General features: G+C 40.8%; 1 protein-coding gene across 1 annotated transcript; it reads left to right on the top strand.

The window, feature by feature from the left end:
* Window positions 1–1902: 1902 nt before the first annotated feature.
* On the top strand, window positions 1903–25964 carry zfpl1 (zinc finger protein-like 1). The gene is made up of 8 exons (XM_060913051.1): window positions 1903–2044; window positions 2302–2418; window positions 2524–2635; window positions 9623–9816; window positions 10046–10118; window positions 13044–13238; window positions 17487–17610; window positions 24070–25964. Exons 2-8 carry the CDS (start codon window positions 2317–2319, stop codon window positions 24254–24256), a joined length of 987 nt encoding a protein of 328 aa, XP_060769034.1. The 5' UTR covers window positions 1903–2044; window positions 2302–2316; the 3' UTR covers window positions 24257–25964.
* Window positions 25965–26046: the final 82 nt, after the last annotated feature.

The raw sequence follows: 26046 nt of genomic DNA, 5'->3' as shown, positions 1-26046 counted from the left end.
GAACATGATGTTTGCGGATGATGTTGTGATATGTGGTGAAAGTAGAAAGGAGGTTGAGTTGGGTTTGGAGAGATGGAGGTATGCATCGGAACGAAGAGGAATGAAGGTGAGCAGTAGCGAAACAGAATACATGTGCATCAATGAGAATGGGGATGAGAGTGTAGTGAAGATGCAAGGAGGAGATGCAAAGAAAGTTGGTGAATTCAAGTACCTGGGGTCAACTGTGCAGGAAAATGGGGGCTGCGATAGTGGGGTGAGAAAGAGAGTGCAGGCAGGGTGGAGCAGTTGGAGAAGGATTTCAGGAGTCATTTGTGTTCGGAAAGTCCCAGCAAAAGTGAAAGGTAAGATGTATAAGACAGTAATGAGACCAGCTGTGATGTACGGATTGGAGACCGTACCCTTAACGAAGAGACAGGAGGCAAAGTTGAGGATGTTAAGGTTTGCGATAGGAGTGACCAGGTTGGACAGGATAAGGAACGAGTACATCAGATGGACAGCACATGTAGAGAGCTTGGGAATTAAGCTAAGTAAGATGAGACTGAGATGCAGAGCATGTTGGAAGGAGAATGTTGAAGATGGAGCTGCCAGGCACACGAAAACGAGGAAGGCCAAAGAGGAGATACATGGACGTGGTGAAAGAGGGTATGAAAGTGGTAGAGAAGGATGTAGAAGACAGGGAGCAATGGAGACGAAAGAACTGCTGTGGCGACCCCTCATCAGGAGCAGCCAAAAGAAGAAGAAAATTTTATTATCTATATCTACATTTTTCAAAAATAAATCTGACCTCATTCGTCCATCATCTATTTTAAAATAAATGAAACATGTGGAGCCTATTACCTTAAATGTAAGAATTTATGCTGATTTATTGCTACATTTATTATTTATTTATGTATACAGCTACAACTGGCAGTTGTAGCTGTATACATAAATAATAAATGTAGCAATAACTCAGCATAAATTCTTACATTTAAGGTAATAGGCTCCACATGTTTCATACATGTGAAGCCTATTATATAAAAAAAAAAATGAAAGAAAAGGTAGACCAGTTGTTAACTGGTCTACCTTTTTCATTTTGAATTTTTAAACTTAATTTGAGGCAGCATAGATAGTCTTAAAGTAAATGAAATTAAATCACAGAATATTTGGTTGTGTATCCCTTGCTTGCAATAACTGCATCAAGCCGGCGACCCACTGACATCACCAAACTGTTGTGTTATTCTCTTGTGATGCTTTTCCAGGCTTGTAACAAATCTTTTTTGAGTTGAATAGCAGGCTTGGGGGCGGCACGGTGGTGTAGTGGTTAGCGCTGTCGCCTCACAGCAAGAAGGTCCGGGTTCGAGCCCTGTGGCCGGCGAGGGCCTTTCTGTGCGGAGTTTGCATGTTCTCCCCGTGTCCGCGTGGGTTTCCTCCGGGTGCTCCGGTTTCCCCCACAGTCCAAAGACATGCAGGTTAGGTTAACTGGTGACTCTAAATTGACCGTAGGTGTGAATGTGAGTGTGAATGGTTGTCTGTGTCTATGTGTCAGCCCTGTGATGACCTGGCGACTTGTCCAGGGTGTACCCCGCCTTTCGCCCGTAGTCAGCTGGGATAGGCTCCAGCTTGCCTGCGACCCTGTAGAACAGGATAAACCGGCTAGAGATAATGAGATGAGATGAAAACTTAATTTGAATTAAGTTTAAAAAAAATGAAAGAAAAAGTAGATCAGTTAACAACTGGTCTACCTTTCCTTTCATTTTTTTTAAACTTAATTCAAATAAAAATGTCGAGGAAATGTGAGTCAGACTCAACAAGCCTTGAGCAATAACGTGTATTTATTATTATTATTAAAAAAATTTTTTTTAACATATTTTCTAGACAGAGGGCGGTGTTTTCCAAGGTTGACGTGATTGTTAATGTGTGACGTCATCAGCATGCGACGATAGCGGAAGAGACGTGGCAGAAGTCATTCTTTCCGGAAGAAAATGTTGCTCAAACATGAAGCTAAATAACTAGGCTGGAAGAAACACTTTACGCAATAGAGAGAAGACTGACTTGTGGTGATTCTGTAAGTAAGAAAAGTTTTATTATACTTTGTGAAATTGTGTACTTTAAATATTGCTAGCTAGTAGCTAATACATTAGCTATTAGCTCTGCTAGCTAATGTATTATCTCCACATCACGTGAGGTTGTTTATAAGTATATTATTTAACAGCAGGTTTGTTTGGGGATTGATAGAGATTTTCTGTTTATTCTAAAGTCATCTTAAAACACTGAACGTTTAATTGTTTGTTTTGGCAACATGGGTGTGTTGTTGATGCGCAGTTTGACAGGCAGACCATGGGTCTGTGTAAGTGTCCGAAGAGGAAGGTGACGAACTTGTTCTGCTTCGAGCATCGTGTCAATGTGTGTGAACATTGCCTGGTGTCCAATCACAGCAAGGTTGGTCATGTAATTTCCACTAGATGTTTCCAGCAGTTCTTCTCAAATCACGTATGAACTACAAAGCAGCTCTTTTGTATTGACTGTTTCTTCTATCTTGTGCAGTGTATTGTGCAATCCTACCTGCAGTGGCTCCAGGACAGTGATTACAATCCTAACTGCAGTCTGTGCAATCAGCCTCTGAATTCCCAGGACACTGTGAGATTAGTGTGCTATGGTGAGTCATTTTTGGAATAACTATAATATAAAATACACAGGGCGGCACGGTGGTGTAGTGGTTAGCGCTGTCGCCTCACAGCAAGAAGGTCCGGGTTCGAGCCCCGTGGCCAGCGAGGGCCTTTCTGTGCGGAGTTTGCATGTTCTCCCCGTGTCCGTGTGGGTTTCCTCCGGGTGCTCCGGTTTCCCCCACAGTCCAAAGACATGCAGGTTAGGTTAACTGGTGACTCTAAATTGACCGTAGGTGTGAATGTGAATGGTTGTCTGTGTCTATGTGTCAGCCCTGTGATGACCTGGCGACTTGTCCAGGGTGTACCCCGCCTTTCGCCCGTAGTCAGCTAGGATAGGCTCCAGCTCGCCTGCGACCCTGTAGAACAGGATAAAGCGGCTAGAGATAATGAGATGAGACAGTATATGACCAGGTCAGGAAGGTTAAGGCTGGACACAGCAAAAATAATTTTGTGGCTATTTTATTCCCTCACTGCATTTAAAAAATAAAGCAGCATTAACTTTATTATTTTGAGGGTTTCGCACAATTCAGTGTGAACAAAACAATCTAGTATTTCCCTCTAGTTCTGTACTAAACTCCAAACTATGCAATAAAATAAACTAAACAAACTCTGTGATTTGGACTCTGGACAACAGTAGTGGCTGTCTTTTTTTAAATAAGGAAAATAAAAATATGAAACGCAAATAAATACATTTGTTAAACCACACAGCTCATAAAGATGTTTTCCAGTTAAATGCATTTACTCACAGAACATTCATGAGCAAAAACTGCATTTATAAACCATATATATGAGTGATTCCACGCTTATGGGTACTGAAATGGGGACATGAACTTATTTTTAAAAATTCACCTAAAACCGTTTCTTTTTTTTACCATCAGGTCACAAAACATGTAATCTTTAATGAATGATATGTTAAAAGATAACTTTAATTTTCTGAGATGTAATAAAAACATATTTATATGCCAAAGTCAGAACGTAACAGAAGTGTTGTGGACATATAGATTCTCAATTTTAACAATGTAGAATTACTTTTTGAAACATAGGAAGGTGATGTTTTAGCAAATATAATTAATAAACGTGTAGTAGAATAAACATACACATTCTTTCAATAAGATTAACATGGTATAGAGCTAGATTGTAATTAATTTGTAACAGACGCGAGATGGACAATCGTAACAGAAGTAATGTAACAGACATCATTTTGGAACTCATAGGCTTGACTTTGGCATATAAATATGTTTTTATTACATCTCAGAAAATTAAAGTTATCTTTTAACATATCATTCATTAAAGATTACATGTTTTGTGACCTGATGGTAAAAAAAGAAATGGTTTTAGGTGAATAAGTTCATGTCCCCATTTCAGTACCCATAAGCGTGGAATCATATATATATATATATATATATATATATATATATATATATATATATATATATATAAAATAAAAATTCACAAATTTCTCAGAATGAAACAAACTCCCTCATTCCAGTGTGCAGCTTGCGTGCTTAGAAACACACCTGGACCTTCACACGTCATCTTTTCTCCCCTCTGGACCATCAAAAGCATATAAAAATGCATACATTTTATGGAAGCACTCAGAATGCGACAATATAAGTTGATTCTGTACGTAAATGCACTTTTTCATGACTTACGCCGACCAACTACTCGCTACATCGCTTGCTTGTACGATGTCACTTCCTGATTTCCCAAACTACGGGGGAGGGGTACAGAACGTGCATGCATTAATCACGTGTCAAGAAAATAGTGGCGGTAAAAAGAATTTGCATTATTATCGCATTAACTTCGACAGCCCTAGTCATAAACTTTCCTGTTCGGGATGGGCTTAGAAAAATTGTTCATGGGATTCTTTGTATATACAGGGTTCCTAACTTCCTGTTCATGGTTTTCCCCAAAGCATTCTAGCATATACGCTTGCTCTGCCTGCCGATACGCTTAGTCGCTTTAGTTAAAATCCAATGCTCTTAGATTTATACCGATACGTTAAATTTCATAACTAGATACATACAGTTAGGTCCATATATATTTGGACACTGACACAAATTTTGTTTTTTTACCTGTTTACTGAAACATATTCAAGCTGTAGTTATATAATGGACATAAAGTCCAGACTTTCAGCTTTTATTTGAGGGTATCCACATTAAAATTGGATGAAGGGTTTAGGAGTTTCAGCTCCTTAACATGTGCCACCCTGTTTTTAAAGGGACCAAAAGTAACTGGACAATTGACTCAAAGGCTATTTCATGGGCAGGTGTGGGAAATTCCTTCGTTATGTCATTCTCAATTAAGCAGATAAAAGGCCTGGAGTTGATTTAAGGTGTGGTGCTTGCATTTGGAAGATTTTGCTGTGAAGAAAACATGCAGTCAAAGGAGCTCTCCATGCAGGTGAAACAAGCCATCCTTAAGCTGCGAAAACAGAAAAAAAACCCATCCGAGAAATTGCTACAATATTACAGTTTGGTACATCCTGAGAAAGAAAGAAAGAAAGCACTGGTGAGCTCATCAATGCAAAAAGACCTGGACACCCACAGAAGACAACAGTGGTGGATGATCGCAGAATGAAGAGAAACCCCTTCACAACAGCCAACCAAGTGAACAACACTCTCCAGGAGGTAGGCGTATCAATATCCAAATCTACCATAAAGAGAAGACTGCATGAAAGTAAATACAGAGGGTTCAGTGCACGGTGCAAGCCACTCATAAGCCTCAAGAATAAAAAGGCTAGATTGGACTTTGATAAAAAAAACATCTAAAAAAGTCAGCACAGTTCTGGAAGAACATTCTTTGGACAGATGAAACCAAGATCAACCTCTACCAGAATGATGGAAAGAAAAAAGTATGGCGAAGGCGTGGTACAGCTCATGATCCAAAGCATACCACATCATCTGTAAAACACAGCGGAGGCAGTGTGATGGCTTGGGCATGCATGGCTGCCAGTGGCACTGGGTCACTAGTGCTTATTGATGATGTGACACAGGACAGAAGCAGCCGGATGAATTCTGAGGTATTCAGAGACATACTGTGTGCTCAAATCCAGCCAAACTGATTGGTCGGCGTTTCATAATACAGATGGACAATGACCCAAAACATAAAGCCAAAGCAACCCAGGAGTTTATTAAAGCAAAGAAGTGGAATATTCTTGAATGGCCAAGTCAGTCACCTGATCTCAACCCAATTGAGCATGCATTTCACTTGTTAAAGACTAAACTTCAGACAGAAGGGCCCACAAACAAACAGCAACTGAAAACCGCTGCAGTAAAGGCCTGGCAGAGCATTAAAAAGGAGGAAACACAGCGTCTGGTGATGTCCATGAGTTCAAGACTTCAGGCAGTCATTGCCAACAAAGGGTTTTCAACCAAGTATTAGAAATGAACATTTTATTTACAATTATTTAATTTGTCCAATTACTTTTGAGCCCCTGAAATGAAGGGCTTGTGTTTTAAAAAATGCTTTAGTTCCTCACATTTTTATGCAATCATTTTGTTCAACCCACTGAATTAAAGCTGAAAGTCTGAACTTCAACTGCATCTGAACTGTTTTGTTCAAAATTCATTGTGGTAATGTACAGAACCAAAATTAGAAAAATGTTCTCTGTCCAAATATTTATGGACCTAACTGTACGTAGGAGAGCAAATAACAGATCCATTTACATATTGATTGATATTTGTGTTAAACAAGCGGTCTTTTTTTTCCAGCGTTTGTGTTGATTCTGTCAAAGTAATATGTCCGCGTGGTATGATGTAAACAAACTGTAATCTGTTGGCTGTGTCAAGATCACGTGTTCAAACCGTCCAATAAAAATATCGAAAGAAAACGTCAGACATCCCGGAATTTTCCGATTCATGATAAGCGATCTGATTGGCTGCCGATGTTGTCCCGCACCAGACGGACAAAGCCGACTGATTTTAATCACACAAGTTTGACCTAGTCTATTATCATTATGGCTTCGATCAAAGATTGGTTGACTAAACGTCAGCAAACCCACGTGAGCGATGGCGCATAAAACCAGACAACTGTCATGACAACGAAAACGTCGTCAATTTTGATCACAGCGACTGGCTCAAAAAGCACTCGCTGGACAATTTGATCCACATCAGCATGGATGACAGCGAGATGGACTATGAGAGGGTTGCCCAACATTGGGCCGAGCAAAAGCCAAGGCTTTAAAGGAGATGATGTACTTATAAACACACTCACGAAGTGAAGTTGTCCAAATGTGTCAAATGTAGCATAATTTCAAATAATAATCATAAGCATTTTTGGCAGTGTGATGTCACTGGGATCCATTTAACAAAAGACGGCTCCGGATTATTCTTTTGTTAAAGGCTCACAGTGACCTCACACTGCCAAATACGCTTATCATTATTATTTGAAATTATACTACATTTGACACTTATAAACACATTCACGAAGAGAATGTGTTGATAAGTACGTAATCTTTCTCCAAACTTAAATGTATGAATTAAGTTTTCTTTTCCTTTTAAATATGTTTAAATTTTGGCACTTAAAATTAAAACTTTATAATATGCAGTTGCCTTACTTTTCTTTTCAGTGTATCTTAGTTATATATTATGGTAATTGCATCAGAAACATTCTAAATCATTACAAGGTGGCAGTTCTTGGGTTCAGATCCCTTTGTGATCAACAGGAGGTCATGATGATCGATTCTCTTCATTGGACTGCATAAGACGGAGCAAACCACTGTTCATATTTTCATGCACATTTTTGTTACAACACTACTTGATCATAGGTAATTGAGGGATCCCCGTAGATTTTCAATCTATCATATACCTAAGTAATCTATAACAAAACAGTTTAACTTGCATGTTGAACTTTAAAGTGCATATCACGGGTAAATTCAGGAGCAAGATCAATGTAATTCTCCTATTTTATATTAAACTTTGGTAAAATATCTGTCACATTTTGTGCAATTTTTTTACCTTGCGCAAGACCAGAAAAATTCAGTTGAAATCAAGCCATTTGAGGCGAATTGGTCCGCCTCTGAAAAAACTTGGCATTTGAATTTCCCGGCAAACGTTGATTTTCGTGACGTCGCGTGTGGGACGCCTCCTTCTGAATCCTATGTCAGCGCTGGCTTGTTTATGAGAAAACGACCTGGTGGTTTTCTGCAAATTTCTTCAACGTTATCGCGTAATTATTAAAATGGTTAACAGATGTATCGTAGGAGGGTGTAGCAACACCAATCTTGATGGGATTAGTACTCATCGTTTTCCAAAAGACCGGACAATGAGAGAGAAATGGGAGCGCTTGGTCTACACAGGCTGTGCACTGAAACCATGCAAAGCTCTCGCAGCCTGCTGGCGCTTACGCAGGTAACGTCACGAATCTGGCTCCAGACTCCCTTGGGATTTTTCCAGACGTGTTTTATTTTATTTTTTTCTGCTGTAGACAGATGGCCTTGTGCAAAATGACCCTTCTGGATGAGTGTGTAAAGGGACATAGTTTCATATAAAAAAAAAAACTAGAAAAGCACTCGGAGAGCACAGACCTCCGCCAAGAATCCTTTAAAAAAATCTGGGATCCAGAAGGTGATCCGGATCACCGCCAGAATTTAATGGATTGTTACTTGTGCCCAGTCACACACCTGACAAATTTCAGAGCAATCCGTTCATTACTTTTTCCGTAATGTTGCTAACAGACAAACAAACAAACCAACGCTACCGAAAACATAACCTCCTTGGCGGAGGTAACAAAACGAAATTGATCCAGAATATGCTCATCTCATCTCATCTCATTATCTCTAGCCGCTTTATCCTTCTACAGGGTCGCAGGCAAGCTGGAGCCTATCCCAGCTGACTACGGGCGAAAGGCAGGGTACACCCTGGACAAGTCGCCAGGTCATCACAGGGCTGACACATAGACACAGACAACCATTCACACTCACATTCACACCTACGGTCAATTTAGAGTCACCAGTTAACCTAACCTGCATGTCTTTGGACTGTGGGGGAAACCGGAGCACCCGGAGGAAACCCACGTGGACACGGGGAGAACATGCAAACTCCACACAGAAAGGCCCTCGCCGGCCATGGGGCTCGAACCCGGACCTTCTTGCTGTGAGGCGACAGCGCTAACCACTACACCACCGTGCCACCCCTAAATTTCAAATGTGTATACATTGATACTATTTAGGTCAGAAATCATTGAAACACTGGTAAAATCTATCCTATAATCATGGATCTAAAACCTCTCGGAGACCCTGAAAATGCACCTGAGAGCACTCGCTTTCGCTCCGTTGTCTGTGTATTATCATGCCAGAATTTAGGGCTTTAATTTTTTTCTGGGGAAAACACTGCTGTTACTTTAAAATGCACAATCCTTCAACTCATGTACCGGTAAATATGACTAGAGTATGTTTATCATGTATCCTTTTTTTACTGCCTTTGTTTGTTTGTTTAATTCATTTTCTACAGCAGTATTTGTGAGAACAAGCAATTTTCATTGCCCAGGGAGCTCTCTGCTGTAGTGTGGGTTTATTATTTTTTTTATTTTTTGAAACTTTGGACAACCTCGGGACAAGCAAAGACCCTTAAAGTTTTAGATTTGTTTAGATTTCGTTCCGCTGTCCCATAATCATCTATGCTGATTTGACAGTAATACAAATGTAGAATTCCTGTACAATGACCCATTTTATCTTCTCCCTCTTATAAATAATATGCACGATACAAACTGTATTAATGGAAATATGGCATCGTGTTTTGGGGGATTGTCCTTGCTGCCATCTTTTATTCTCTGTTTACTACCCACTCCACTTATTTTCACTTTTATGTTCCCTGTCAAGCACACAGTGGGAACGTTGTTTAGTAGTCATCTAATATTGCTCAGAGTGATTTTATCTGATACGTGACTGGGCCGTGAAATAGAAATCTAAAGAAAGCTGTTTAAAATGATGGCTAGACTTTTGTGTCAGATGGCTGACCCTTTTCCTTCCATCTCAGATCTGTTCCACTGGTCCTGTCTGAATGAACTGGCATCACGCCTGCCCCTGTACACGGCGCCGGCAGGTTATCAGTGTCCGACATGCCAGGGGCCTGTTTTTCCTCCTGCCAACCTCGCCAGCCCTGTAGCCGACATGCTGAGAATTCAGCTGTCCTCAGTGAACTGGGCACGAGCAGGATTGGGCCTTCCACTGGTGAGTCATCAGTTCCACGGGTGAGCTGCGAGGCATATTTATAGCAAACGTGTGTGGGGGGGGAAAGTAGACTGGAGTTTAATGATATTGTTTAAGTGTAACGGTAAACTCTGGTCAGGATAAACGTAAGTATTCGAAGTGTGTAAATGATCATTTATTATTAACTTAAACGCAAGACGTTTCTGTTCCTCCTGACTGTGGGGTTTAAATGAGTTTTTCTTATTTTCAGGTCGAAGGCCAGCCTGAGGTCGAAGAAAGCACCACACACGATGTGACTGATTATACAGACTGGACCTTTGATGGTGAGTCCAGACTGCGCCTTCATAAAAATGATAAACAGACCTAATATATAGTTTTAGGAAGTGCATAAAAGCGGAGCTCCCATCTGTTTCTGGGTTGTAGAATTTTCTTATATCCTAGCCAGCCTCTTTTGTTTTATTTCTTTACTGTTATATAAAATATCATATTGAAAGCAAAATATAATACAATGAATACGCTACCCGGGATAATGCAGCGCGTGTAGCTCCGAGGATTAGAGCTTTGAGTTTGAAAAGACGATAGAGGTTTTGTTAAAGAAGAACTGAAGGCAATTTTTTTTTTAATCAAAATTCTATTTCTCTCATTTTATAAAATGTAGGAATTCATTTCTGACGGCTATTTTGTCACTGCTAGAGCAAGTTATGAGTGTTTGAAATATGCTCTGTAATATGTCAGTCCATACGTCAAAGCAACGGCCGTAAACGAGATTCGCGGAGACCTGTGCGAGACTTCGTAGGACGAAAGTAAAACGTACAGCGGAAATCAGAGTGACCAACATCTGCCAACGTTGTCAGAAGACACACACACCGTCCTTCGAATGCTGACGTAATCAAGCTGGAAGTTTTCCCTGTGTCCGAAATCGCTCCCTACTCACTATATAGGGCGCTATATGGTGGGGACATGCTTGGAGAGGAGATAGGTGCCACCGAGCAATCCAAGCCCAGAGAAAAGACATGAGAGATGAGTGACTATGTCGGCATCTCTCATGCCTCCCTACGACCGCAATGCAGTTACGGGAATGAACAGAACAGATAGTGGGGACGCCATTTTGTAATGCTGTCCGAAACCTTAGTGAGGATTCTGTGGGAAATGCGCTCAGTATAATATGTATTTATCACAAAAATACATGTTGTTTACCAGCTGGGAGGTCCGTATCGTGAAATGCCATGACCGAGGTCTTGAAAGTAGGTATTTACCATACAGACTGACCTTAAGCTGGTAAATAATATTTGTATTTTTTTCTTTACCAAATTCTAACAGAAAACGAGAGCGCCCGAAAGGGAAAACTGAGCCGAGCCGCCATTTTGAATCCTCATTCACGGCTGTAATGCAAATGGCTTCCTCCTCGGTATACAAGTGCACTTCCATGGCAGGAAAAAAAACTACATTTTGCCGCCTATGTAGTCCCCTGTTTATACAAATAGGAGTCATTCAGGATTCAGCCATGTTTTTACTCGGCATTAGCAACAGTTAGAGGTTTTTAAGCTTTCTCCTGAAATGTTTTCTTTTATTTCTTCTTCCTCAGGGTAGTAAAACTCGCTTTCACTGTGAACACTGTCGTTATCGCTATCCATGCTGTAAAATTAATGATATTCTCCTGAGAAATGCTGGCAAAAATTTACAAGATTTTTTTATCATCTTATAAATAAATCTTATAAAAAGAAATTTTAACAAAAAATTCTACTAAGTTGTTGTGAACGAGCGAGTCTCCAGGGGTCCGTAACTGGGGTCCATAACTGGGGTCCGTACCGTAGGATACGGACTCGCTCACTAGCCAATCAGAGTGCAGGATTTGATGGAAACCGGGCCGCGAAAAAAATAAATGCCTGTATTTATTTTAAAACCCCACCTGACGCCTGATCTGGCACGTGCGACAGTAATGATGTAAATACCAGCGCGACAGACTAGTCCTTATCCTGTCGTCTTTCCAACTCTTCTCTACTCTACGTTGGTTCGAAGTCATATGGAATAATCTCTATCACTGATGAAGATTAAAAATCTCAAAATTAATCTAAATTGGAATGATATGGCGATCTGGCCGCTGTGTAAACAGTTTTCAAAATGGTGGCGCTGACGCTTCATGTTTCGAAGTCTCATGAAGATCGCGCGGATAAGCGACGCCTGCCGTGGACCAAACGGACTAAATTCAACATGGCTAAAAACCGAATAGGCTGATAAGTATAATATTTAATTGCAATTAGTTGCCAATACGAGTCACGATATAAGGTTACTAAAACTGAAAACGTAGTTGAATAACACGTTAATTAAGAAATAAAGCAATTTTAAAAATGACTTCAGTTCTCCTTTAAAAAAAAAAAGTGCAATTGAGGAAATATTTAAAACATTCTCATCTCATTATCTCTAGCCGCTTTATCCTTCTACAGGGTCGCAGGCAAGCTGGAGCCTATCCCAGCTGACTACGGGCGAAAGGCGGGGTACACCCTGGACAAGTCGCCAGGTCATCACAGGGCTGACACATAGACACAGACAACCATTCACACTCACATTCACACCTACGGTCAATTTAAAGTCACCAGTTAACCTAACCTGCATGTCTTTGGACTGTGGGGGAAACCGGAGCACCCGGAGGAAACCCACGCGGACACGGGGAGAACATGCAAACTCCACACAGAAAGGCCCTCGCCGGCCCCGGGGCTCGAACCCAGGACCTTCTTGCTGTGAGGCGACAGCGCTAACCACTACACCACCGTGCCGCCCATCGGCATTATCAACATACTAATATTAAGAAACTGTGTTATGAAACCAGAAAGACCGTTAAAGACTTTTCTAGAGTTATAGTTTGTTCGTAAAAGATCAACTTTTTTTAAAGAAGTGTGCACGTTTTGCACGAAGGTCTCAGGTCCTTATCGCACGGTTATCAAAATGAATAACGCACGTAATGCAGTATGTTGAGACAGAATTAACTCATCAGAAAACAACTCGATGGGGTTCCTCACTACTCGGCTGTTGGGTTTCCTGTGGTGGCAGGCAGGCACGCACGCACAGGACCGAAACCATCAGAAAACAGCTCAATGGGTTTCTTTATGGATCCACACTCTGTGCCTATGGGGCTCCGTGCAGGAGCTCCACTAAAAAACTGATTATCGTAGACTGAAGTTTCAGCTTACCTCCTCCTTCACTCTTTTTGTTTGGACTGTATATTAACGTCTTGTTCCTCTGATCCCCAGCTCCTTCTGCTGAATCGTCTGTTTCTGCCCCATCGCACTCCTATGCCCTAGAGCCAACAGTCACTCCAGCATGTTCCCATCAGGACTTGGGGCACAGCCACAGTGTACACAATAACGGAGGACTGGAGGTACAGGAGCATTCCGTCATCAGCATGATCACAGCCACTGCACCGGACACGATGGTCATCAGCAAAGGTATGCAATGCTCCGTGTTTAATGTTAATGACCGTAAGATGGGCAACTGGACATTTTAAGCTCATTTTGCTTAACAGGAAAGTCTTAAGGCCTCTGCATGCTCTTGCGACAAGGCTTTCGCAGATAGCTTTTCGCAGACAGTTGTAATTTATCGTTGAGCGGGGAGTAATAGGCGTGCGCGATGTTATTCACCGCCACAACGCAAGGGGGCGCGAAGTTGCGAAATCGCTAGGAGTAGTTGGTGGGTGTGGTTAGTGGAGTGTTTATCCTCCGGTTACTTATAATGACTAGAACTGGAGTCGTATAGATGTATGTACTTCCTCACTTCCTCGATCAACCGCTCTTCGTGCTGCTCCATCTTGGCTCGTGTTTTTAAAAATGGCAGTAGTGAAAACAAACCAAACCAGGAAAGTAGGGAAGCGGAAGTGCGTGTACAGCGGATGTAGAGTGGACCAATCGGAGCCCTCTTGTCTGCGACGCTGTCTGCGAGGCTGTCTGCGGTGGTCACAATTTTTGGGAGGTGCGCGCAGAGCGTCTGCGAAGGTGGGGGGGCTACGCAGACGCTATCTGCGAGGACTGCGTTGTCAGCATAAATTGGCCTTTAGGCACATGTAAAGAAATGACTTAAATATAATGAAAAATGTTTCAACATTTAAAAAAAAAAATACTATAAACAGAAGTAAGCCATAATAAAGGAAACAAAGTCAGTATTTGGTCTGAGACGACCCTTTACTTTAAAAAAAAAAAAAATAATAATAAATCATAGTCTCAGGTCCAATGAGTGCAGTTTTATGCAGAAATGATTTTTAGGTTTTACTGAGCATCTTACAGAACCAGCCCCAGTTCTTCTGGACACTTTTAATGTCGCACTCGCTTCTTAATTTTTCCCCCCAAACCCAGTAGCCTTCATTATGTTTTCTTTTTTAATCTGAAAAGTGCGCTCTTATGTAATACGCTGCTCAGATACAAACTTTTTTTTTTTTTCTCTAACATTTAATTTTGTGCTGGAAAAAACACGAACGTTTGGAACTCTAAAACGTTTTTGTACTGACTCAATGTCAAAGTCGTAAAATAGAAATCTATAACAAAGTTTGTATGGGGAAAAAAAATAGATTTTTGCACAGTACTGTACCGGTACGTGTGTGTCTCAAGTCAAGTTTATTTCTATAGCGCTTTTAACAATAGACATTGTCGCAAAGCAGCTTTACAGAATTTTAATGACTTTAAAGATGAGCTAATTTTATCCCTAATCTATCCCCAATGAGCAAGCCTGTGGCGACGGTGGCAAGGAAAAACTCCCTCAGAATACATGAGGAAGAAACCTCGAGAGGAACCAGACTCAAAAGGGAACCCATCCTCATTTGGGCAACAACAGACAACATGACTCTTACATTAACAGTTTGAACATGAAGTCAGTTTAGTTGATGTTATAACTCTTCACTGATGGAAACTTGCGTGCAATGACAACCGCAGTCCTAAAGTTAACAAGTTAACTGTAGTCGTCAGCCATAAAAGCATTACTGTAAGAGTCCAGAGCGTCTTCCAAGTGTGACTTTCAACTGTCCGTATGGGGCCGTCGTCTACAGGAGCGATATGATGAGATTCCGACCAGACATAGGGCATCAGGATGGATCAGGCAGGTCCGAGGAGCAGAAGAAGTCAGCATCTCGATCTCAGGACCGACATGTAACTCAGAGGGACAGGTTTGGAGGGGAGGGGGAGAAAAAACAGGTTGTTAGGTACGCCCAGCGTCACCTGAATAAGTAGGAACAGTATACATATTGCACCGAGTACAAGCAGGGACTCCGGCAACTAACTATGACGGCATAACTAAAAGGGGAGAATTTATTTCTATATTTTTATATTATAAAATTTTAGTTAAACTTATGATTTTTTGGTAAAACGTTTTCTTGATGACAAATATTTCACAATCTTGTAATAATACTAAAACATTTGCTGCCAAAAATAAAAAAAAAAAGGTGGTTTGTTTTTGGCTGAAAGACTAAAAATGCTGAAATTTTGGACCAGGACACAAAAGCATGACATCCAGTATGATAGCTTTTTGTGTAGGCACAATAAAATTATTATTATTATTATTATTATTATTATTATTATTATTATGATTGAAACATCACTGACTTATCTAATCATCATCACAGAGCTCTTTGTTTTTGTATTTGATCGAGAGTGCGTGCTGGATTTCAGTTTTCCATCGCCACAATATACACTCATCCTTCGTTCTTTGTTATTGACACTGTGTGTACTTCTCTCCGTAATAATGAGTCATATCAATTGAGCATGATTGAATCAGAAATTGTCTCTGCGTGATCATATTTCACAACTGTTTGTCGAAGTGGACGTTCCAGTTCCTACTGGTTTCCCTATTGGAAATGGTATGAGATGGAGTTTCAGCGATGAGTCACTGGAGCGACGACAGAACTGTTCCATGTTGCTGGTGCTAAAAGTTCAGTTCGGACAGTGGAGAAAGTAGACTTCAGAGTATACAGCGCCCTCCACAATTATTGGCACCCCTGGTTAAGACGTGTTAAAAGCCTTAAAATAAAAAAAAAATTTTATTGCAGAAGCATAATCTCACACTGAAAATTGTAGAAAAATGTAACCCTTAACTCAAGTGAATTAAAAAAAAAATGACTAAGAAATAATTATTTTTCATAAAATCACCTGTTCCACAATTATTGGCATCCATAATTTCTAGAAAATAAATGTAATTGAGGCATTTCTGTCATTTCTACTGTAGTTTATAAAGTTGATCAGAGTATCTAGGAACGTTTAATTAGTAATTCATCACATCCTGTTTCCCTGGGGTATAAATACGATGTGACACAGAGACCTATTTCTCTTATCCACTCTTCAACATGGGAAAGACGAGTACACACCATTCAAGTAAGGCAGATGTGTGTCGACCTTCATAAGTCAGGCAATGGATACAAGAAAATAGCTGCTCGCCTACACCTACCCATAGCTACAGTCAGAGGAATCATCAAGAAGTTTAAAACAACTGGAACAGTGGCAAACAAGTCTGGACGAGGATGCAAGTTTATCTTGCCACCACGCACAGTGAGGAGGATGGTAAGAGAAGTAAAAAGTTCTCCAAAGCTCACTGTTAGAGAATTGCATCAAAGAGTAGCATCTTGGGGTCACAAAGTCTCCATAGCAACCATCAGGCTATCTACATGCCAACAAGATGTTTGGGAGGCATGCACGGAAAAAGCCTTTTCTCACTTACAAGCATAAATGTAAACGTCTGGAGTTCGCTAAGCGGTACTGGGACTTCAACTGGGACCGTGTGCTTTGGTCAGATGAGACCAAGATAGAGCTTTTGGGCAACAAATGCTCTAATGCATCACAAAAGATGAGTATGCGGAAAAGCACCTCATGCCCACTGTGAAGCATGGGGGAGGATCGGTGATGCTGTGGGCCTGTTTCTCTTCCAAAGGCCCCGGGAACCTTGTTAGGGTGCATGGCATCATGAACTCTTTGAAATACCAGGACATTTTAAATCAAAATCTGGTGGCCTCTGCCCGAAAGCTGAAGATGGGTCGTCACTGGGTCTTTCAGCAAGATAATGACCCTAAACATGTGGCCAAATCTACACAAAAATGGTTCACCAGACACAAAATCAAGCTCCTCCCATGGCCATCTCAGTCCCCAGACCTCAACCCAATTGAAAACCTGTGGGGTGAGCTGAAGAGGAGAGTGCACTGGACCCAGGAGGACCCAGGACTCTGGATGATTTAGAGAGATTGTGCAAAGAGGAATGGTCGAATATCCCTCTCTCTCTCTGTATTCTCCCATCTTGTGAAATGTTATAGGAGAATATTAAGCGCTGTCTTGTTGGCAAAAGGGAGTTGTACAAAGTATTAACATCAGGGGTGCCAATAATTGTGGCACACATGATTTCATGTAAAAGAATTATTTCTTAATGTGGGATTTTTCCCCCCCACTGAATAAATGCACTTGAATTAAAGGTTGGATCTTTTTTTTTCTGCATTGTTGTCCTATATATATATATATATATATATATATATATAATTTATTAGAAGCCTAAGAACATATCTTAACGAGGGGTGCCAATAATTGTGGAGGGCGCTGTATATCAAGCTTCTAGCATGCTTGTGTAAAGTGCTGTTTGTATCATTCTAACCATTTTGTGAACTTTATTGCTACTTACTGAAGTGTGGTGTTTTTGCCCCCCCTTTTTTTTTTTTTTTTTTAAATCTCTCTCAGCTTCTTCACCTAGAAAGGTGTACGACACACGAGGCTCAGGCCACACTTCGGTCACTCAGATCGACTTCGATGATGATAAGTACCGGCGGAGGCCAGCGCTCAGCTGGTTTGCACAGATCCTAAAGTGAGTTTCCTCCCACTTCAGCTTAGCTTTGCTTTTTAACTCTGTAACTGCGTGTTTGTTTGTATTTATACCTACAGTACGTTCTTAATTTCACACGGTGATGGCTGGGCATGCGGTCATATTGTATACAGAAACTCACACCATCATTTCAGAAAGTTGCGTAAAAAATATCAGAATCTCAGCAGCTCTCATAAGATTCTAATTTTTTTTAAACGAATGCCAAATTTCTTGTGTAAATTCTCCCACAAATTTTTATCCCCCGCTGGCCGAAAGGCCCGAAAGAGGATTATGTCTTGGTGATGTCTGTCCATCCCGGGAAGGGTACTCGCCTTCTGAAATCAATTCCTCTCACGATTTTTGGAGGAATTTCACGAAACTTGACAAGATTCTTTGTTATATCATGGTAGCCGCGGGGTCTTAAAAGTCTTAAATTTAATATTCCAAAATTAAGGCCTTAAAAAATCTTAAATTGCTTTGCCCAAGTCTTAATTTTTTAAACAAAGGTCTTAAATTTACTCATACTATTCTACAATGTGAAAACGTGGGTTTTGAGTAACATCTAGGGCTGTAACGATATGCGTATCGAAATCGAAATCGCGATACGCAGAGCCACGATCCGTATCGCGATACAAGAAGGCAGAATCGCGGTACACCCTTTCAAACTTCTCCTCAGCCCAAAAACAGAGGCGCTTCCAAACTTCAATTTATGAATACTTTACTTTTTATTTAAATTACATTTTAAACTTACTTAAATTACTTTTATTTTTTATATCTATTAGTAAGTCGTTTTTTCGCCGACCTGCGACAATCTTCTGCGAGTCACGCAACGTCCACACTCGCCACTGGCAGAGCATTCATTTCTTTTAAGCGGTCGCCATTCTGGTTGCGACGCGGGGAGCGAATCTGTAAACAAGCAGCTCATTGGCTGGCTAGGTGTGCCACAAGCCAATCACAATCACTTGACCGGAAAGGCATGCAGTGTTGCCAGATTGGGCAGGTTTTGGTGCTTTTTGGCTGGTTTTGAACATATTTTGGGGTGGAAAACGTTAGCAATATCTGGCAACACTGAAGGCATGTCTGCTTGGGCGGAAGCCTTCTGCGGCAGTTACATTTTGACACGCGAGCAATGTTTCACTATAAAAATTCCGTAATTTCCATCTGTTTTCCGCGATCACAGAAAATCATTGGCCCTATAAGAGTGAGACAGTGAGAGAGCCACCCCCCCAAAAAAAAAAATCTTAACGGATTTACACGATTTGGAAAAATGACTTTTTCAGAACCGAAAAAAACAGAGCTTCCGGCTCAACAGTATTATTTTGAGAAATAAAACAATCTTTGGATATACATTTGTTCATTTTTGCATACATATTACTCATTCTCTGCAGTGGTCTGAATTATTTGTTATTAAATAGTTAATGTAAGTAAGTAAATGTTAAGAAGTCAAATTTACTACTTTAAAAAAAATTTTTTAAAAAATCGTGGGCGTATCAAATCATGGGTCAAAAATCGCGATACGATTCGAATCGTGAGTTGGGTGTATCGTTACAGCCCTAGTAACATCAGTGAATTTCTTGGAGTATGCGCAAAGAAAGAAACAATATTGATGCATTTTCGCGCCGGCGCAATCGTTGGAGTGCGTGGTGGAGAGGAGACTCCGTGAATCGCAGCATGGGGAAGTGTCATTTTAATCAGCAGTGGCTTTCAGATGAAAGATATCGTGATTGGGTGAGGGAGGTTCCTGGAAGCGACGTTGAAGCAAGATGCTGTGTTTGTCGAAAGACCTTCAAGTTGTCCACTATAGGTCATTTCGCTTTAGAGTCTCGCATGAAGAGCTCAAAGCACATTGTATCTGCCCTCCACCGCCACCAGCCCATCGCTCAGTTCTGCACGGTTCAATCTCCGAATGCACCTGGAGTTGGCACTAGCACCACTGTCGAACGTCAGCAGCATCAGCCAAGCCAGACATCATCGGCAAGGCTAGCAACAACACAAGGGCCGAGCAGTGGCATGATGGGTGGAACCCCGACACTTCGGGCAGAGGTGCTCCGGATTTTAAAAACAATTACGGAACACCACTCGTACAGCTCGAATGAGGGCATAAGCGAACTCTTTAAGGCTGCGTTCCCAGACTCGGAAGTCGCTACAACATTCTCCTGTGGAAAAAACAAAACGTCTTGCACAACAAAATTCGGTCTTGCTTGTCTTGAATGTGAAGATTTGACAAGCAATGCACATAATGACTTAAGTATATAACTTTTATTATAAAAGTATTTTTACTTGAAACATTTGTCATTATTGGGAATTTGATCTGGTGTTCTATGACCGCATAATGGGTGCGATGTAGATCTTAATTCTCATTTAAGTGGTCTTAAAAAGGTCTTAAAGTCTGGGGGCGTCGTGGCTCAGGTGGCTAAGGCACATAAATCCGGGGACCAGGGTTCGATTCCAACCCGAGGTCATTTCCCGATCCCTCCCCGTCTCTCTCTCCCACTCATTTCCTGTCCTGTCTCTACACTGTCCTATCTAATAAAGGTGAAAAAAGCCCAAAAAAAATCTTTAAAAAAAAAAAAAGGTCTTAAAGTCTTAAATTTATGGCGGTCAAACCTGGGGAAACCCTGTATATGTCAGTAATACACATATTGCAGTTTCGTTCAATTCCGTCGCGTTTTACAAGAGTTATGGCCGTTGACTACCAAACTAGTACTTTGACAATGTCATGAGGGTGTATTAAGCACTTATAGCATAGATATATTTGCCAGCGGGGGATATTGTGCTCTCGGAGCACTCTTGTTAAAAATAATTTTGTCGATATTCCGCTTGATAAATGAGGTCCAAATGCGTAAATCATTAAAAGTAGGGTAGGTCATTTTCTTCAAAGCAGTTTTTGTTATATTTCCTGAAACTCTCTTTGCATCCCGACAGCAGTGAAAATAAATCAAATGCTCTGACAAAAAAAACCTGTCATCTGTGGCAGTCGCAGGGCTGTGAAAAGATTGGTATGCGTGCGTGCGTACACTCTACCCATGCACTCATTGTGTGTGAGCGGAGTTTCCCAGGAGCCTAGGCAGACATATTGCTGACATACTGCTAAAGCTAGTGAGCTAGTCGACAGCTGTGAGTACTAACAATAGCCATGTTCTTTGTTTACATTGATTTTATGATAATGTTAGGTGTTTTCTTATATGTGAACGAGACATGAGGTCGTTGGATATGACAATGAAGCGCTACGCTCCTCCCCCCCACTGCTTTCTCTCGTGGACTCGTCCTCCAGCGGTAGTCAGGCAGTGCGCGTTCATGTATTTTGAAGGGAAAGGGGTGGGAATTTTCAGTTGGATACTTTCAAAAATCTAGCTTACTCTTGCTGGTTTTCCCACCGTTACTTACTCGAGCTTTAATTTCCAGCACACAATACAGAAATCCCCTTTAATTTCATGCCCATTATATTGAATAGTTTGTTTTTTAATTAGATTTTTATATCCCTTCCTAAAGTGCAAATGTATATAAAATTAAGCTCATGTCTCTTCTCCTGTAAATATTATGTAGTATAGTGTAAGGTATACCATGAGTTGGCCTAGCGGTTAGTGTGTCCGCCTCTCGATCAGGAGATCGTGAGTTCTACTCACGGTCGGGTCATACCAAAGACCATCATAAAAATGGTACCTACTGCCATCTGGCAAGGCACGCTGCAATACAGATGCGAGTGGGGAGTCAAACTCTTGCGGTTACCAGAGAACCAGCTAGCTATGTAATAGGCGAGAGGCCGAGGGCTACGGAAACTGAGATCGGCGCCGCCCTATGTGACAACATGGCGTGGGAAGGGACTTTGATAGTGTAAGGTATAATAATAGATATTTTATCCACATTCACTGGATATGAGCAAATGCACGCTCTGATTGGCTACTCTACTACTAAGATATCACCTCATGTACCATGAGTAGAGAAAAACAAAATGGCGGAGCGTGTTGCTGATCCAACCGAGGACGGAATAAAAACCCTCCTCGAACACACAACCCTGAAAAATACCAAAAAAAAAGGAACAAAATATGGAATGAAAGTATTTGATAGTAAGAGTGTATCAATTAATGTATTTTTTTCTTTCAAGAAATTATTATTATTATTATTATTATTATTGTAGCATTTTTCAAAAGTTGCTACTGTTATTTCACCGGTTTGTTTACATTCTAAGCAGAAATGATTTTGTCAGGCGTTTTGTATAAAGTTTATTTATCAAATTTGCAAAAAAAAAAAAATGCTCGGTTTCTCAAAATCCAGTGAATGTGGATAGAATAAAACATTTATTCCACTCAATCTCGTCGTACATGTATATGGCTTCTAGCCAACTCGGCGCTATCAGCACACATTCGACTCAATTTTGTGGAACAACTGTTAATTATATACTGGAAGAATTTTTAACCACAGATAATGAGATGGGAGGAGGGGCAGGATTTTAATTTGGGATAGTATTAGGGTGTTCAAAACACCCGTGTCAATTATTCCACATTAATTTGGATTGGGGAGAAAAGACTTGATGTATTTTCAAGCGATAATGATGTATGGTTTTAAATCGTCAAGCCTTTATACAAAATTGCATAAAGATTAGCAGATCTGGGATTTTTGTCTAATTAGAGTTAACATCACTGATGGTGTAACTCCCAAGTATTCATCCTGAGGCGGGTTTAGCCCTCTGAAACTTTCTTCCGTCTTCAGGAGCAGGTTTTCCCAGTATTCAAACTCCTCCTTGAAACATCTGTCTCTGGATGTGAGGAAATACATTTACGTCAGATATCTCAATGCTTACATTTTTTAAAAAAATGTAGTTTGTTTTGGTATAGTGTCCATTAAAGCAGGGGTTCTCAACCTTTTCTGCTTTAAGGCCCACTTGTTTATACTTTTAACGAATCGGGGCCCATTTAAAAAAAAAAAAAAGATCCCCAATTATTTTGGCTCATCTGTTCTATTAGAATCGAATAATCTATCATAGTGTATTAATGGGATGCAACATCACTCCCTGTTACAGATGGGAGCCCAGGAATTAAATAAATGCAATAAAAACAAACTCTTTTAATTGTAGGTATTGTATTTAAAACTGTACGGATGTGCTAGAAGCCAATATAAAACCATGCATGCAGGGCATTCTCAGTCAAAAGGGATTAATGATCCAAAAGTGGAGTCTGGTCCATTAACACAAGAACTTATCGCCATGTTTGTGTTCAGCAAACAAACAAATTATTAAAACTAAGATGTACACTCAAAAGACGTGGATACAGAAACCACTCAATGGGATTAGATCCTTACATGCTAACAAGGAAGGATTTTTCCTACGAGTTGGAAAATTATCCATCTGCCGAGTTCCCTGACATCTCAAACTACCCGGCACTGCGGACATCGTTCTACACGGACACCCAGATGAAAACCTGGAAGAGCATGAAGGCGTACAAGTTTTTATATGTGGCTGGGTTCAAGATGTGCCGATCAGGACACAAGATAGATGGCGGTAGATGGATCTAAGCGCAGAAAGAGTGGTTATTTACAAAAACGGAAGCAAAGCAAAATCATAAAGCAGAGTATTTAAACGGTGTTCTAAACATGGCTAGAAACAAACGTGACCGTGATAATGATAAGCCTCTGTGAAAACAGCTTCTGTATCTGTGCGTGCTGATAGCGCTCGAATCAGTATCAGGTGTTTCCCATAATGACCGGGTCCCGAGCCGCTCGGGCTGCGCCAGACTCGAGTGCGCAAAGGCATGACAGTCTAGTGTTCACCACAACTTTTAGCTCACGTACCGTATATATCACTACCAAAATGCCTCATTTTCATCAATAACCCATCGCGAACTGTAGTGTATATAGCTTAATGAGGCGGATGTGACGTTGGATGCAACCCAGCAATTGTATCATATTAGCTTCAACTTGGGGGGGTGGTATCACGGCCCACAAGATGGCACTTTGCAGCCCATTACCAGTGGTTGAGAAACACTGCGTTAAAGCCACCTCTTTCTGTGTGTTATTATTACTTCGCCCGGGACGGAGTTCACCAGGGGGCGAGGTATTGTTTTCGGTCGGGTTTGTTTTTTTGTTAATGATGTTACGGGAAACGGGCTGGACCAATCTTAATGAAACTTTCAGGATAGATGGGCATTGGTCTCAAATAGAACCACCAATATCTTGGGGGTCATCTGGTCAAGGTCTTTGTGGCTACTGCGTCATATCGAGGCGGTAGCTACTATGTCATCATGCTGTAAGAGTGTAACAATCGCGCAGTACGGTGTGTTCGGATTGGCTGAGAGCAGCGGAGACTCAGAGCCATGTTTATTGGCCAAGTATGTTCACACACAGTCACCAAAAAGGTCAGAATCATTTCTTTGCGATATCTTCCTTGATATTCATTGTAAGTGCTACCAGACGAGGTTTGTTTTGCCTGGCAACACTTGTTTATAGTTTTGTTGTTGTTCCTGCCAGGAACCGCTTGGGCCCGAAGAGAAGGACATTCACACTAAAGCAGAGAATCTTCATGCTCCTAATCCTGGGAGTGCTCGGCTTCTTCACCCTCATCATCATCATGGCCAAGCTGGGCCGGGCTTCTGCTGACGAAGACCCCAACCTGAACCCCATGCTCAACCCTAATATCAGAGTGGGCAACATGTGAACAGCGTACAGCTCCTGTAGAAGAAAGCAAGCAGGAAGTGTGGTGGGACTCTCCTGAGGGCCGGGACCAACATGTAAATGCCTGTCATCATTGTGGGGAGGAGGAGGATGATGATCCAGTCACTTTTCTTCCTGTTAAAGTCTCCTCCTTAATCTGACCACTTGCAAAAGAAAAAGACTTAACATCTGGAAGGAACTCTGAATATTAGACCATATTTAACACTTTGCAGTGTGTTCATGTCTGTGTGAATGCAGTACTGTAATTGTGTGTGTGTGTACAGTACTTTCGGTAGGAAGGAGAGAGCATTCTGAGAAAGCAGTATGTCTAATCTGTATAATTGGATTCGAATTGAAGCATTTGCATTGAATTCCATGGTATTGGATACCAAAGCTGTGCATTGCAGCTCCAAATGGAAAGAAATGGATGAGACATTGCTGTGTGTGTGTGTACGTGTGAAATCCTTTAATATGGTTCATACCGTATTTTTGAAGGATGTGTGGGTTACAATGGCACAGAGCCACGATCTGACTAACTAACCTGGTTAAGCGTTGTCCAATCTGTCAAGGTGTTCAATCTATATTTTCCTAAATATACGGTTTATTCTGTAAAGTGTTTTCGGATTCCAATTTTAATCCAAATACGATCCACAGAATTGGGATGGGTTTCCGAAAAGCACCGTAGCACAAAGATCGTTAAATGGGAGAGCGAGCAGCACACTGAACACTGTCTCTCCGCGTTAAGATGCTCTTAGCGTTAAGAGGCTTTTGGGAAACCCACCCCTGGTCTTTAAACTGAAGGTCATTGGGGTTTTGCTTTTTGAATTTTGTATGTATACCTGATCACGCTTTACATTAAGGTTCTCTGATCTGATATTAGTTAACATGTTGGTTAACAAAACAAAAAAATGACACTGGTATGCAGTTCATTGATGTTGATTTTTTTTTTTTTTAACGAACCAAAACTACTAACAAACACCTGCATTAAAAACCATCATTGATGAGTAAAATTAAAGCCTTTAATTAAAAAAAAAAGTGAACCAGTAATGAACGGTTGGAGTTGTTTACTGACAAAGTAGTTTCAATAGTCAGTCATAGAGAACTTTAGGATACTGTAATTTATGATGATTTCTGTGGATTTTTTTTTTTTTTAAGTCATGGATTGAATAAAGCAGTGAATGCAGGTGTATGATGGTGTATTACGGAGGGAATAGAACACTTTCGGGGCATGGTGTAGTAGTTAAACTGATAACTCAATATACAGTAACTCTCCATAACCAATAACAGTGTTTTTTATTCCTCAGCAATTCGAATTCATTTATTACAATGAACTGGTTCATGAATGACACATGATGCTGGTTAGATTTAATGTCAGACCAATCAGATTTGAATCTGTGATGACGTTAACTAATGTAGTAAATAATTTTAGGTAAAGGAATCTGAATGTAAAGCTTTCCTGTACATCTGAGTGAAACCTGTTCTAGTGCAGTCAATCCTTTCTTAAGTTGGGTTTCTCTGTTCCAGGCTCTCTTTGCTTTTAAAAGGTTCTCCAGTACATACATGATAGAGATTGTACAAGATGAAACTTTTAGTTGACACTCAAACGTGGGAGTGAGGATGTGTTTGTACAGTATTCATCTGATAGAAAAGTGATTGAGCTAACAGGATTTTGCTCTATGTCAAACTCTATTAAATTATGAACTTTATAAAAATTTGTTTTTGTTTGTTTCACCATTGATTGTGAATAGTAGAGGACTTGGCGTAGATATGTATGCACATAATTTAGGAGAGGAT

Source organism: Neoarius graeffei, chromosome 28, assembly GCF_027579695.1.
Source record: "Neoarius graeffei isolate fNeoGra1 chromosome 28, fNeoGra1.pri, whole genome shotgun sequence".
Taxonomy (NCBI): Eukaryota; Metazoa; Chordata; class Actinopteri; order Siluriformes; family Ariidae; genus Neoarius; species Neoarius graeffei.
Note: the sequence above shows the minus strand (reverse complement) of the source record. Positions and strands in the feature narration are given on the sequence as shown.